This window comes from Psammomys obesus, unplaced genomic scaffold (genome assembly GCF_907164565.1).
Source record: "Psammomys obesus unplaced genomic scaffold, mPsaObe1.curated_primary_1811, whole genome shotgun sequence".
NCBI classification, from domain to species: domain Eukaryota; kingdom Metazoa; phylum Chordata; class Mammalia; order Rodentia; family Muridae; genus Psammomys; species Psammomys obesus.
The window spans coordinates 2,148,266-2,163,205 of NW_026596152.1; the positions used below are offsets into that span (position 1 = coordinate 2,148,266).

General features: G+C 49.6%; 1 protein-coding gene across 2 annotated transcripts in view; it reads right to left on the reverse strand.

Moving 5' to 3' along the window:
- Pik3r6 (phosphoinositide-3-kinase regulatory subunit 6) overlaps positions 1-13,899 on the reverse strand; it is a 40,826-nt gene extending 26,927 nt beyond the window's left edge. The window contains exons 1-2 of one of the 2 annotated variants that reach the window (XM_055594290.1): positions 13,758-13,899; positions 3,323-3,417 (exon numbers count right to left, since the gene is read on the reverse strand). In XM_055594290.1, coding sequence (XP_055450265.1) covers positions 3,323-3,335 — 13 coding nt within the window. In that variant the 5' untranslated portion in view covers positions 3,336-3,417; positions 13,758-13,899. Of the gene's footprint in view, positions 1-3,322; positions 3,418-7,844; positions 7,920-13,757 lie in introns of those variants that run through there. The other variant, XM_055594291.1, reaches the window with a different exon arrangement.
- Positions 13,900-14,940: the final 1,041 nt, after the last annotated feature.

Sequence of the window (14,940 nt, forward strand, 5' to 3'; positions counted from 1 at the left end):
CCTCCCTCCCTCCCTCCCTCCCTCTTCTTTCTTCCTTCTTTCCTTCCTTCCTCTCTTATGTTCTTCCTCCTTTGCTTCTCTTTTCTTTCTTCCCCCTCTCCATCTTCCCTCCCTTTCTCTCCCCCTCTTCCTTTGTTCTTTATGGCCCCCTCCTGACCGCCCTCCCTTGAACTTTTTATCCCCTCCTTTTTTAACCCGTCCCCTCCTCTCTCCCTCTCTCCTTCTTCTTCCCTTTGCTCCTTTGTCTTCTTGATGTATGATGATTCTGATCTTTCTGTCTCTGCACCTTCCCCATCTCTCTCTCTCTCTCTCTCTCTCTCTCTCTCTCTCTCTCACACACACACACACACACACACATGTTTCAGAGAAAAATAGAATAGTTGCTAGGAGGCCCTGGAAACAGTCTTGAATGGGCGCTGATTTAGGAAGTTGGAGCCGACTCATGCTTTAGCCCTCGGCTGGGTTGCTGACATGGTCTGTTCAGGCTTGTGTAGTATTTTCTGAAAACTGAATTAGTTGCTGCTGTTGAAAAACCAGGAATTTTGTATAAAAATGTGTGTGCCTGGCATCTCTTGCAAGTTCAAAACTGTTGACTCTGGGAGTAACTGTGACGTGGGAGGGTGGCAGGGGTTGGGAAACAGCAGACAGGACGCCCATGGCTTCTCTGCTTTTTCCCAACCCACCTTTTCTGTCTTCACCCGTGTCTGTTCCTACCTGACCCTGGACACCCACAGTTATCTAACTAAGCTGACCTGGGTTGTCCAAAAAGTGACAGAGGAAAAGGTAATGTTCTCCATTCAAGGAGGCTGGACTCCTCATGACCAGGAGAGAAAGGGGTTATAGGGTCACAGGGAAACAGACAACTGAGCACCAAGTGCTGTATCTTTGGATGCTACACATAAACCTCCTCAACCAGCTTTGCCCAGAGCACAGGAATGTCCCCCAAAGAAGCCTCCATCTCCCTTCAGGCCACACAAGCCTGGCCAGCAGGTTCAGGAGGCCCCAGCCAACTAGACAGAATATCCCAGCCCCTTCCCAGTGTCCAGGTCCTGTCAGCCAGCTCCCAGGAGAAAGGACACACCCCAAGGGGAAGGCACTAGAATTCACACTCAGCTTGGTCTTGCTGGATATTACGCTGCATCGTCATAACAGTAATGACTATTATTTTTATTATTTTAGCTTCCTTGAGAGAGTTTCTCTGTGAAACCTTGGCTGTCCTAGAACTCACTCTGTAGTGTAGACCAGGATGGCCTCGAACCCACAAAAATCTGCTTGCCTCTGCTCGCTGAGTGCTAGGATTAAAGGCATGCATCACCACCACCTAGCACAATTAGGCATTATTAACACTTCAAGACAATGCTCAATGCTTCAGATCAAGGCAGCCAGGAGGACTACATTTCCCAGACTTCCTTGCTGTTGGTGATAGAATTCCCTGCACTGTATCCACACTGTTCCCACTCAGCAGAGGCCTTGGAGAACACATGTTGGAGATGATAGTGCCACAGGATTGAATCCTCAGACCCCTGAAGACTGCTTAGAGCCCAGAGTGGACTGTGATTGAGAAATGTGTACTGTCGTGCTATTCTGATATTTGGAACCTTTTGTTACAGCATTCCTTGACTGATTGATAGATATACAAACTATTTCCCAGCATGTAATTTATGTGATTTTTGAACAAGAGTCCTGTGAGATTGGCAGGTCAAATGTCATTCTGTTTTATGGATCCCAGGTCTTGTCCTGTTTTGCTTCTCTAACTGCAAATGCCATACTTACAGGGACCCTAGGGAAGCTGGGGAGACCGCTGAGTGGTTAAGAGCACCAGCTGTTCTTTCAGAGGACCAGGGTTCAATTCCCAGCACCCATATGGTGGCTCACAACCATCTGTAATTCCAGTTCCTGGGATCCAACGTCCTCTTCTGGTCTCTGTCGATATCACCCACACAGACACACACTTGGGCAAAACATCCACATACAGAAAATAAAACCTAAAATTTAAAAGCCTGTCATCTTACAGAGGGACAGAGGCTCCTGTCCCAGTTTATAGGTGGGGTAATGAGGCTTGGGGGGACTCAAGGCCACAGAGCTGTGAGAAAGAGGGCTTGCTTGGTCAAATGCTGTCTTTGAAAGTCGAGATCACCGGAATAAGGCAGACTCAGGAAGACAAACATGGCATGTTTTCTCCCATAGGCAGAATCTCTGTCGAGGTGTGTGTTGGAGGTACCCTGCTGGTTGAGGTTGCCTGGTTGGGACAGCCATTGTGAATTCTGTGTTAAAGGCAGGATTCCCTCTCCTCGGCAGGGTCCCCTGCTCTCTTGACTTCATCTGGAGAGTGTCTTTAGCCACATTCTCTCCTAACCACATGTACTATATGGCCGCTGACACAGCTTCCTGCTGGCTCTCCCCTCCCTGTGCCTACATGTTAACCAGGTACTGTTTCCATTCGTATGACGGAGCGTGCTGTATAATGCAAATCAAGCATCCTTGAAGTGCCTAGTCCCAACCTATCCTGGGAGCCCCCCTCCCCTCCCCAAGGGGTGTACAGCCGCTGTTCTCTGGAATTAAAGTTGAACTAGCCACCAGCTGTTCCGGGGGGGGGGGGTGATCCTAGGGTGTGTGCTCCCCGGCCATTTCAGGCATGCTTCTTGTCTCCTTCCCCTCCTGACTTCATGGGCTGCTGAGGCATCCCCCTCAGGATGAGAACCAACAGATGTGTGTGAGAGAGAGAGACAGAGGCAGGGAGAGACTAAAGGGAACTGTGAAAGGGAGGAAGGAGTGCTAGCAGGAGTAAGGGGGAACCAAGAGTAGACAATGGAATGTACATGAGCTCACATGGGGGCAGCGGGAGGAACTGTGTTCTCTGACTCACTTTTAGGAGCTTGGTAATGGGGGCTGGAGAGATGGCTCAGAGGTTAAGAGCACTGTCTGCTCTTCCAGAGGTCCTGAGTTCAATTCCCAGCAACTACTTGGTGGCTCACAGCCATCAGTAATGAGATTTTGTGCCCTCTTCTGGCCTGCATGTGTACATGCAGGCAGAACATTACATATATAATAAACAAAACCTAAAAGAGCTTGGTAATATGCCTTAGCAGGTCTTATCACCACAGTTCAACAACCTGCAAGCAGCTAAAGGCGCACATAAAAAGCGTGTGTTTGTTCCCCTCGCTAGGTATTCTCACACTCAGGGTGTCACAGACCCTCTGCCTGGGCAGATGGTCCTCCCAGGCCTGAAAACATGCTTGTCCATAGTACTGGCTTTCCTCACGGAGCAGCCAGGCCTTCTGGACACGCCCTGACATGCCCCCACCCCACCCCACACACTGACCTGAACTCTCCATGGAGCCTGTCCTGGATGGGGGGATGTGCTTGTCTCGACAGCAGAGTGGAGAGCGGAATGGCAGCTTCTACCCAGAGGTTGCTCTGCGAAATAAGAGGCAGCTTATTAGTGTGAGCGGTAGGAAAGTACAGAAAGGGCGTCCAGGCGCCCGCCTGCCAGCGACAGCTGAAAACTCTGGGCAGTACACACCACGGGGCACCAATGTGAGCATCCTAAACAGGAAGAAGGAGCAGGGAGTGGGCAGAAGGAAACCAGAACTCAAGGAAGAACCATCTAGCAACCAGACTTCTGTCTTCCCCATTCTTCTCTAGCCATCTTGGCATGACACCAGTCTAGCAGTCTGAAAAAAAAAAAAAAGGTTTAAGGTTGGGGCTGGGGACACCTGAGAGATGACTCGGGAGTTAAAAGTATGAACAGGACCAGAGTTCAGTTCCTAGCACGCATACTGGGCAGCCACAAACCCCCGTAACAAGCCAGGTTTCGGGCGATCGAATGGGCTCCAGGAGCCCCGCACTCGCATGCCTGCTCACAGCTAAAAAGGATGCCTTTAAAAAGAGAAAGATCCCTGTTTCTTGTCTTTAAACTGGGAGATGAGACAGGGAGCTCCCCTTCTCTCTTCCTCCTTCCACTGTAGCCTCCAGGCATCTCTGCATCAGCACAGAGCAGTTTTGGAAGTGGCTGGAAGTCTGTGAAGCCAGAAGAGGCCTGTGATCCTGAGGGCCAGGGAGGAATCTCCGCCAGCTCTCTGTCAGAGGAACAGCAGTGAAGAGTGAAGAACAAGCTAGACAAATGTTAGTAAAATGTTAGTCCTCCAGACGCAACAATAATTACAATAAATGTAAATGGCCTAAACTCAGCAAGAGAAGGACACCAGAATGAAAAGTGTGAAGGTAGGTTTGGGGGCTGCTTGTTTGTTTTGAAATAGGATCTCACTATGTGGCTCCGGCTGGCTCTAAATTAGTTATGGTTTCCAGGCTGACCTCAAACTTGCAGCAATCCTCCTGCCTCAGCCTCCCAAGTGCAGTGATTGGAAGAGTGCATCACCATGTCCACTATGTCCAGCTTGGATAATATAAAGGTAAGCAGAGGTAATTCTGTGCAGTCTACAATAAATCTGCTTCAAATACAATGGCTTAAATAAATTAGAAACAAAAAAGATGTATCGTGAAAACACTAAGAAAAATAAAGTCAAGGAATCTAGGTGACTATGTTAATACGAGACAAAGTACATGTCAGGAGAAGAAATTTACTAGGAATAAAGAGGGACATAATATGATAGACTTAATTTATGAGGAGATGTATATAACCATGTGTGTGCATTCATGAGATACATATGTCTGTGTGTGCTCATGTGTGTGCGTGTGTGTATACCTGTGGCGCTTCAAAATCTGTGAAAGAATACATAGTAAAATTAAAACCTAAGTGGAAAAATCCACAATTATAGTTGGAAATTTCAGCATGTCTCTCAGTAACTGACAGGCAAGAAGAAGTAAAATCAACAAGAATATAGAGAAACTGGGGTGGAGATACAGCTCAGAGGTTATGAACACTGGCTGCTCTTGCAGAGGACCTGGGTTCGATTCCCAGCCCCCACATAATCAACTCATAATGTCTGTAACTGCAGTTCCAGGGGACCTAACACCCTCTTCTGACCTCATGGGCACAGCACATGCATGTGACAGACATGTATAGCATGCAGGCAAAACACTAATACACATAAAGGAAAATGAATAAATCCTAGGACTAAAATAAAATGAAGATGTGTCTCTTCACACAAGATCATAGAGGCATCAAGTAACAGTACCAATCGACTGAATGTAACTAACATTTACAGAACCCCATAGGCAATAAAATAACTGTATGAAAGTTATTTTCAAATGGACACAATGTGTCTATAAGATAAGTCATGGACAGGTTGCACAAACCTTAACAAACTTAAAATAATTGAAACAGTACGAAGTAAGTTCACAGACCCTAATACAAGTAAAGTTGAAATAAAAGCCATAACTATAACTTTCTAAAAGTCTTCAGATATATAAGGGAGTACATTTCTTTTACAATGATGTTTGAAGGTTTGTTTTAGCGTACGTGCTGAGGGAAGGGCAGGGGTTCAGCACCCTAGGGCAACACCCACAGAATCCGGAAGAGCATGGGACCCCTCGGAGCTGGAGTGACAGGTGGTTGTGAGCTGCCCAGGGGTGGGTGCTGGAAACTAAGCTCGGGTTCTCTGCAAGGACGGCGGGCAGCTGCCGAGCCGTCTCCCCAGCCCATCAGCACGCTCCGAATCCTGCATGAGCTCAGAAAGCACAATACAAGGGAGCATGTCCCAACTCATTGCATAAGTCTCTTACTGTCCTAACACCAAAAGCAGACAGAGGTAGTACAAAAAAGAAAAAGAAAAGAAAAAACCCCCAATATCTTATATACACATACATGGAAAAATCCTTAACCAAGTATTAGCAGTACATAGGCAGTAACCCACAATGGTTTGACTGGTTTTTCGCAGGTATGAAATTCTAGTCCAATATTTGAAAACCAATCAATGTAATCTGCTATGGTAAAGACTGGAAACAAATCACATGATCCCGGTCAGTTGGTAGCATTTGACAGTTTAGGTCATCATGGGCGACAAAGGCGACAGAAGATTAGGCCCACGGGGACTTTCCCCGTCTGATAAAGAGCATCCGACAGCGTCACAGCACAGAAGCGAGGGTGCCCGCGGGCTGCCACCACTGCTATTCAGCCTGACATCAGAAACCTTCCCAGTGCAACCCAGAGGAAAACATCACACATCGGATCACCGCACCGTGCAAGGGACTGCTGAGCTAAAGCCAGTGTGCGGCCTGCGTATGGACAGGGGGAAAGGAAACTGCCGAGAAGAGGGCTCGATCTACAGGCCTTACGATACTCAGTTAAAATAGTTTATGTCATACAAATCATTGCAGGATTAGAAAACCTCAGAACAAACAATTCACACACACAAAACACACGCGCGCGCACACACACCCTCTTAGGGAAAAGCAGAATGACTCAGTAGGTAAAAGTGCTTGATGCCGAAACCAATGACCAGAAGACCCATGTGGAGGAAGGAGAGGGCTGTCTACGGCAGGTTGCCCTCTGACCTCCATACCCACGAACCATGCACGCATGTATGCACACACGCTAACATTCAAAGAAACATACTATCGAAACTTTAAACACATCTCTTAGAAGACTGAGCAGTCGGAAGCCTAATTTAAAACATACGCTCATTTGAAATAGCATCAAAATACACAAAGAGGGAAAGGCCAAAGTGAAAATCTAACAAAACATGCGGAACCTGTAAGATAAGAATTACAAAATGCTAAAAAGATAAAAATAGAGAGGTGTGTTAGGCTCCTGGTTTAGAAGATCTTTTAAGATGTAAGTCTCCCAGCCTGGCAGTGGGGGTGCACGCCTTTAGTCCCAGCTCATGGGAGGCAGAGGCAGGTGGACCAGCCTCTGAGTTCGAGGCCAGCCTGGTCTACAAAGAGAGTTTCAGGATAGGATAGACAAAACTACACAGAGAAACCCTGTCTGGAAAAAAGAAAGAAAGAAAGATGTGAGTCTCCTCAGGCTGATTTGTAGGTGAATGAATCCTAAAAAGATGTCAACAGAATTTTTTTTTTTGGTATCTACTTATAAGTTGGGGTAGCCAAATAATTTGGGGTAAGAATGTAGTTGGAGGGGCTCATTCTATTTTTTAAGAATGATTAAGGGAGATCTCTGTGAGTTCCTGTCTAGCAAGTACCAGGACAGCCAGGGCTACATAGTGAGACCTTGTCTCAAACAGACAAACAACAAACATAAACAAACAAAGAACCGACCAAGCAAAACAAAACAACAAAACAAAGCTCAGAGGCATTAACCGTCCCTGCGAAAAAGCCTTCTCATTTGTGTCTTTATTCACAGAGAAGCTGGAGCGTCCTCAATTATTCAGGGCTTGTACATATTAGCACAGGTGCCAGAGATACTGTGCTCCCCCGTGGTCCTTCTACCGAGAAACTCTGATCTACTTCCTGACCTCTGAGGCAGCTGAGGTCGGTCCTCAGGGAGGGAGCATGCACGGAACAGGAAGTGGAAACAAGCAGAATTCAGTTCTTTCTCGAAAGGCATCAGCCCCTTGCTAATCTTAATAGGAAAGAAAACTTACCCTCTTACCACTAAATCATGCCTCTGAGTGGTGGCTCTCAGAGTCCTGAGGGCAGCTCGCCGGTCTAGGTTGCGTGCCACAGTGAAGAGTGTGTGAGCGGTTGTGGGAGGGGCCCCTTCCACCCTCGACCAAATGACTCGCTCTGCCTGCCAGTGTGCGTGCCCCTCTCCTCAGAAGTGATGACTGTGCCTGCCATCGAAGGCAGATGGGCTCTAGTGCCTAGTCCAGGGCACTGCTGCCTTTCTGGAATTTAGCCAGAGGGAGGGTGAGGTTTTGACCGTTGCCCATCCAAAGACATCCTTGCTGTAAGGATCCACTCAGAGGTGTGCGTTTTCTTACTTGAGCAAGCGCCTTCTGTGCTGGCGGCGGCCCCACATCAGTTTTTTGCCCCCTTCTGCCCAACGGCCGGTCTTCAGGAAGCTGGGAAGTCAAATGAACGCCTTGATCCTCTTGAATGTAAACCAGGGCCAAAACCAGGAATAACTGTCTACAAGAAGAGCATGAAATTTTCCACCAGAGACTTGGAGCATCCTCTCAGGTGGCTCAAGGGCCCCTCTTTTCCCAGTTCCTGAACTTCTACAGAACACTGTGCATGTGGCAATACCCAAGGGTTAGAGATGGATGGATGAGATACAGCCTTGTCGTTAGGGACTACTGGTCTACCGTTACTTTTCTTTCTTACTATTGTGTGGGGTGCGGATGTGCCTGTCACAGAGCATGCGGAGGTCAGAAGGTAACGCTGTGGGGTCAGGTCTCTCCTTCCACCTTTACATGGTGTGATGGGTTGAACAACCCCCATAGGCTCATGTGTGTGCCGTAGGGAGTGACAGTATTAGGAGCCATGGCGTCTTTGAAAGGAGTGTGTCGCTGTGGAGGTGGGCTTTGAGGCGATATGTGCCCATTGTGACACAGAGTCTCCTGCCACTGCCTGTGGATGAAGACGTAGAACTCTTGGTCCCTCTGGCACCAAGTCTGTCTGCACCTTGCCATGCTTCCCACCATGATGATGATGGACTACGTTTCTGAAAACGGTAAGCCGGCCCCAGTTAAAGGTTTGCCTTTATAAGAGTTGCTGAGGTCATGGTTTCTCTTCACAGCAATGAAACCCTAAGACGGATGGATTCAGAGATTAAACTTGAGCAGTCAGGCTTACAGGGCCAGTGTGTTTACCCACTGAGCCATCTTGCCAGCCCAGTCTATAACTTTTTAACAACCATAGATTATCTTTATTTGCCCAAGACTCTTCAAACAGGCCTCACACACTCCTGGTCTACCACTTAGCCACTAAAACTATCTTGCAGACCTGATAACCACAGTGCATTTGTGTTGATCAACTTCTGATTGGGCTAAGAGATGCCCAGGTGGTTGATAAGTCATTGCTCCTGGGTGTGTCTGTGAGAGTGGGTATTAGCCAGCCTTCCATTGCTGCAGGAAATTAACTTATGGATAGAAAAGGTCTGTTTTTATCTAACAATTTGGAAAGTTTCAGCCCATGATCATAGTTTCAGCCTTACTGCTACAGATGAGGCAGCAAAACCACTAACTTCACAATCCAAATAGCAAGAGATAAAGAAGAAGCGCCGGGGTATGGTGAAACACACCTGCAATCAAAGCACTCAGGGGGCTAAGGCAGGGGACCACAAGCCTGAGGTTAGCTGGAGCTACCTGGCAAGCCCTCGGAGGAGGAGGAGGAGGAAGTAGGGAGGTGGACGGAGAGGAGGAGGAGGAGAAGGAGAAGGAGAGAGAAGAAATAGCCAAGAAGCCACAATTCCCTTCACAGCATGCCTCTACTGAGCTAAAGCCTCTCATTAGGCCAAATGTCTTATGGATTCTACCATCTTCCAATAGCACACCCTAAGGTCCAAGCCTTTAATATCTGAGACTCTCAGGGACATTCAGGATCTAACCCACAGCAGGATATTTCTAGATGCGATTAGCACTTGACTCAGTGGACTCAGTAAAGAAGATCCGCTCTCACTGTGTGGCTGGGGAGCATCTCATGCCTTGATTGGCCAAGCAGAACCAAATTCCAGAGGTTGCATGAACTTGCTCTTGCTACCTGAGCTGAAAGCCCAGCTTCTCTGCCCTTGACGTTGACACTGCTGGCTTTCAAGCCTGATTCCAATAAAAGCTCAGAACACTGGCTTCCTTGAGCCCTGGGTCTTTGGAATCAGACTGTAACTACAACAGGTGCTTTCCTGGGTTTGGCATGCTGAGGGCAGACTGTGGACTCCTTGGCCTCCATAGCCACATGAGCCAATCCTCAAAACAGTGATGCTTCCTACACATCTGATCACATCCTATTGGCTGTTTCTCTGTGGCGCCGACTTCAGTCCTGCTTCGCCAGCTCCCTCGCTTCATAAATTCACACGGTGGTGGCAGTGGAATCCTGGACACAGTGCTTTTCCTAGACGATGGTTAAAACTCACTTTTTATGTAAAAATCCCTGCAAGTCTCTAACATCTGAAGGCACAAATGGCTCTAATGTAAAAAGCAAGCATCTTCATCAGTTATCCTCCGGTCCATCCGTTTCCTTCCCCCAGACACATCCCACAAGCTTTTAAAAACCCACGCCTGTGGCCAGCATTAAAAAGCCAGATTTATCATATACATTGAAATTGGAACTTTTATTTAAAATAAGGGACTGGGAAATCTGGCAACACTGGGCCCCTAGTTCTGCACACCAACACTCAGGGGCTCCCTGGGGTCTCAGGGGCCCCCACCTGTCACCTTTCCAAGCAGTGCAGTACCACCACAAACTGCTGGCTCATTCCGCTCCCCGCTTGGTTGACACGGACTCAGGGCCAGGTAAGAGCTGTCGGTGATTTAAGTCTCTACTTAAAACAGTAGTAAAGCGGGCAAGGGGCCTAAGCCTTCAATCCCAGCATTCAGCAGGAACCAGAGGCAGGCGAGCTGAAGGCCAGCCTGGTTTGCACAGTGAAACCCTGTCTCAAAAAAAGAAGGAAGAAGGAAGGAAGAAAGAAGAAGGAAGGAAGGAAGGAAGAAGGAAGGAGGGAAGGAAAGAGAGATGAAGAGATCAAGAAAGAAAAGAAAACCAAGGTAATTACAGACTGCCTGGCATGAGCTGGGCACAGGGACTGTCCTGTGGTGTCTCTGTACATCGTCAGCCAGCGCTGATGGTCATCTGAGCACTTCCATGGCACCAGTTTGTTGTACTGAGTTTGTTAACTGTCTGGCTACCTCCACTAGAGCACTGTCATGCTCCCCCCCCCCCCGGACATGAGCTCTGGTTTATACAGCGCTGTGTCTCTGACATTACCTCACACTGATGATGAGAACACTGAGAAAGAAGACCAAAGCTCTACAGAGTGGGAAGACAGACAGTGTGGGGAAGGACGCTGTGCTTCCCCAGAGGGCGTCACCTGAGGGCTGATCCGACTCAGGGTGTGATGCCTGGCCATAGTGATGCCACAGAGTACTGTGCAAGACATGGACCAGTCACAGAGCATGTCAGAGCTCAGCTCACATTCCCACCATCTCCTAGTCCCTCCAGTGACCAGAAGAATGCACAGCGAGACACAGCCAGGAGGAACCCCAGCAAACGTGGCCTAGGCAGAGATCGTGGCCTAGGCAGAGATCGTGGCCTCTTGCCTTTTTTTGCCCCACAACATCCAGTCTGTTTCACTCAGGAAACCATTCTTGACTGTCTTAACGTGCCAGACACGGTCCTACAGGTAAGCATAGAGATAAGTCTTAGCTGGGACAAGCGGCACAGACATACAGCATCAACCATCGTGCTAAATATGTCGTGAAATATGTTCAGTACTGAAAACAAAGTGGTTGTGTGGGTGAGCTTCCGCGCCCCTGCAGAGGCAAACCCATCAGCCAGGGACAGTCTGTGCAGAAAACACCACTGTTAATTACAGTCACCATGCTCTGGGAACGTCTCCGGTGACATCTTGCTCCTACCTGATGCTTTCTACTCTTCGGTCAACATCTCTTCATTCTCCACCCCTCAAGTATATGCGCTGCTTTTTATTAAAAGGGCAGTTAGGGGTCTCCGGTGAAGGGGGCAGGGTAAATGTGGTTAGAAATCTCAAGGCATCAAGGGGTAGCCGTCTGCGTCAGAGTCACCTCAAGCCAAGAGTAAAACAGAAGTCAGGGAGGAGGGTGGCTGGGGTCTAAGAGGGGGTGCAGCCAGCAAGCAAGGGGCCAGTGGGAGGCTGAGCGCCGATTTTCTGTGGGTTTGCATTTATGTGCAGCTTGGGACCTTTTTCGAGAGCATCTCAAAAACGTCCGGGAAGCACTGCCGGCCTGCCGGAGGCTGCCTGTCATTCCATCGTAACTAAATACTAAAGTTCCCCGACAGGGAAAAGGCCAAGTAGGTTACCTACAGTTGCCCGGGGTTTCCAAGCCCAGGGCTGCCCAGTTGTGGTGCAGGAAGCCCTCTGGGTCACGTCCACATTGATTACGTGGACTTGGGCAGCAAGATACTCATTTCTCGCTGTCCAGTGAGGAAGAAAGTCCTTCGTCTCTGGATGTGGAGACTCTTGCCTTATGTGACACCCTCGAGCGGCAGACTAACTTTTAAGAAGGACCAAAACCCTTCACCATTCTTGGGGTCAATGAGATGACGGCATGGGTAAGGGTGCTTGCGGACCGAGCCGGATGACCTGAGGTTGACCTTTGGGACCCACAAGATGCAAGGGAGAAGCAACTTCTTAAAAATTGTCCTCTGATCTCCAGATGCTTGACACACACACACACCAAATGGGGGAAGGGACAAGTCCAGAATAGCCCTTGGGGCAGACCTTCAAACGATAGCAAGTGATTAGTTGGCCAAAGGAAGTGAGAGGCAGAGCTCGGGGTTTCTGGTAACCCCCCCTCACATGGCCACACCCCCACATGGCCAATTCAGGGTTTTACAGAGAACCTCGCCTCCCTGGCTGGCTTTGTAAAGGGCCTCAGGCCTACTTCCTTGGGGTGTCGATCTTGGGCTGGAAGGAAACACCTGGATGGGACAGAGCAGTGGGAGCAGCAGCATTGTTCCCAGGGAGCCTGGCAGGATCTGAGGGTCCTGGATGCTGAGGGACCACAGGAACTGAGGCCTGGACTCTGTGCACCTTTCACATGCCATAGCCAGGTGTCCTGGAAAAGGCGTGAGGGCATTGTAGCCGGCCTGGGAGGGGCGGTGAGGCCGCACATCTGCCTGGAGTCTAACCTAGTCTATCACTGGTGCTATTATAACTAGCTTATACCTCTCGGCCTCCATTTTACCTTATTTACTTACTTACCTTGCCTGGGATGGAAGCCGTGGGCTCTGCGCATGCCAGGCACCATGCTACTACCGAGCTGCAGCCCCCAGCCCTCCTCACCTTTAAAGGGGACACCGTTGCGACACCTGTCACACAGGACGGGCATGAGGACGACGCCAGGTGATAGATGAGGCCTGCCTGGGCCTAAATCAGTGAATGGGGACCGTGCCACGCTGGTGTCCTTGGCAGCTCTATGCGTATTTCACTACACAAAGTCCCCAGCAATCTGTTCCCTTGTCCTAGCTCATATCCCGGCTGTCCTGCCTCTGGGGTTTGCACACGGGACTCTCTCCCCTAGCAGTGCTCCTGGGCCTCACCTCTGCCTACAAGCCCTCTCTGCCTCTGAAGCCCACTGTGCTGTCACTCACCCTCTCCACATCCGTTCTATATTCCCAAGTCTCATCTCACTAGAGACCTAGTGCCTTTCACTACCGGTGTCAGACACCCAAGGCTCTCTCTTAGCCCCTGGAGCAGGAGGCCAACATCTCAAGAGCAGAGCCCCCACCCCTGCCGTGTGTGTGTGTGTGTGTGTGTGTGTGCGTGTGTGTGTGTGTGTGTCGACAGTCACTAATACCCAGAAGAGAGATGGGCAGATGGTGTCCCCGGAGCAGCAGACAGGGATTCAGGGATCTCTTAGGGAGTCTCCCGGGACTCATCCATTCTGCAACCTGCTGCAGCTCCCTAGCTGTGGTCTAGTCCTGGCCTGAGAAGGGTATTAAAGCACCTACACAGCCACCCTCAGGTTGTTGGATCAGTATTAACCCTATTATCGCCAGCAGGTACAGGGTTCAAGGGACCAAACAAGAGAGGACGCCTCATAGGATCTTGGGTCCCCTTCTCATCTGAAAATAGGTTGGACAGAAATAGCTATCAGGGCTCTTGGTTGTTACCTCATGGACTCCTGAGGGCTCTCCCCTGGACTCAGCTCTGTCTCTCCCAGCTCCCACCCAGACTCCCCACCCCAGCCAGAACCTACCTCAGGGCTGCAGTTTTCTCCCTCCCCAGATCCTCCATCCGATGAACTCCTGAGGGCCTGTCCAGGCGGCCAACAGCTCCAGGAGACCAGAAGTCCCCAAGAAACCAACAAGATCCTATGGTTCTGACTGAAGGGTTCTGGATCTTCGGAGAAAGCTCTGCCTTACACAGCCAGCCCTGTCCCTCCTCTTCCTTCCCCTTCCCCTTCCTCAGAGCCCCTCCCAAGCATATCCTGCTGAGACTTTTTTTTTAAAGAAGTGGGTGTGGTCACTGGGGGTTCCTTATTCTGACCACATGCAGCTGACCCTGTCAGGAGGGATGGACATTTCCACAAGGATCTGCTCTCATGCTGATGAGGTTATGAAGCAGGAGCCTAAGCTTTCCAAGGGTCCAGGCACCCCAAATGTGTCCCACCCCACACAGCATCATGGGCCAAGTGTCCATTAAGCTCCTCCCACCCATCATACACAAGCCAGACTACTTCAGGCCAACCCTGCATCTCTGTCTGTCACCTCAGAACAGACACCTGCCCGACACATTTGCATCTAAACCACAGCAGGTTCACTCAACACTGCTTTCCCCCCAACAGCTGAGGCACGGCAGAGCCAGCCTTCGTCTGCGTCCTGAACCTCACCGCCAGGTTCAGCTCCTCACTGCAGCCCCTCCAGGACCTTAACTATCAGACTGCCGGGGGGGGGGGGGTGGTGACGCAAGCCTCCGATACTGATGCCTGGGAGGCAGAGGCAGGTGGATGTCTGTGAGTTTGAGGTCAGCCAGGGCCCCATACTGCTAGCCTGTCTCAAAGCAAACAAACAGAACTCATCCAGGCCATGGGGTTCTCTTTCCAATCCTCTTCTTGGGTCATCTCTCATCTGAAAAGGTAGAATACAAGGCAAGCCCAAGAGACAGGAGGAAAAGCTGGGGCAGGAATGTCAAGAAGGAACCAGTGGTCAATGGTGGCGAGTATCAGCACTAGGGAAGGACAGTTGAGGCACTGAGAGGAAGCTCCACCTCATCCCCCTCTCTCTCACTCTGCCTCCCTCCTTCCCTTCTCTTCTCTCTCAGATGTTGTTGTAAAGCTAAAAAAAAATTAATAAATGTTGGGGCTTTCTAATGTTCATTATTTGCCCTATGATTATCACGGTGGTATTATTTAACCCTCTATGACAAATAATAAGACACAG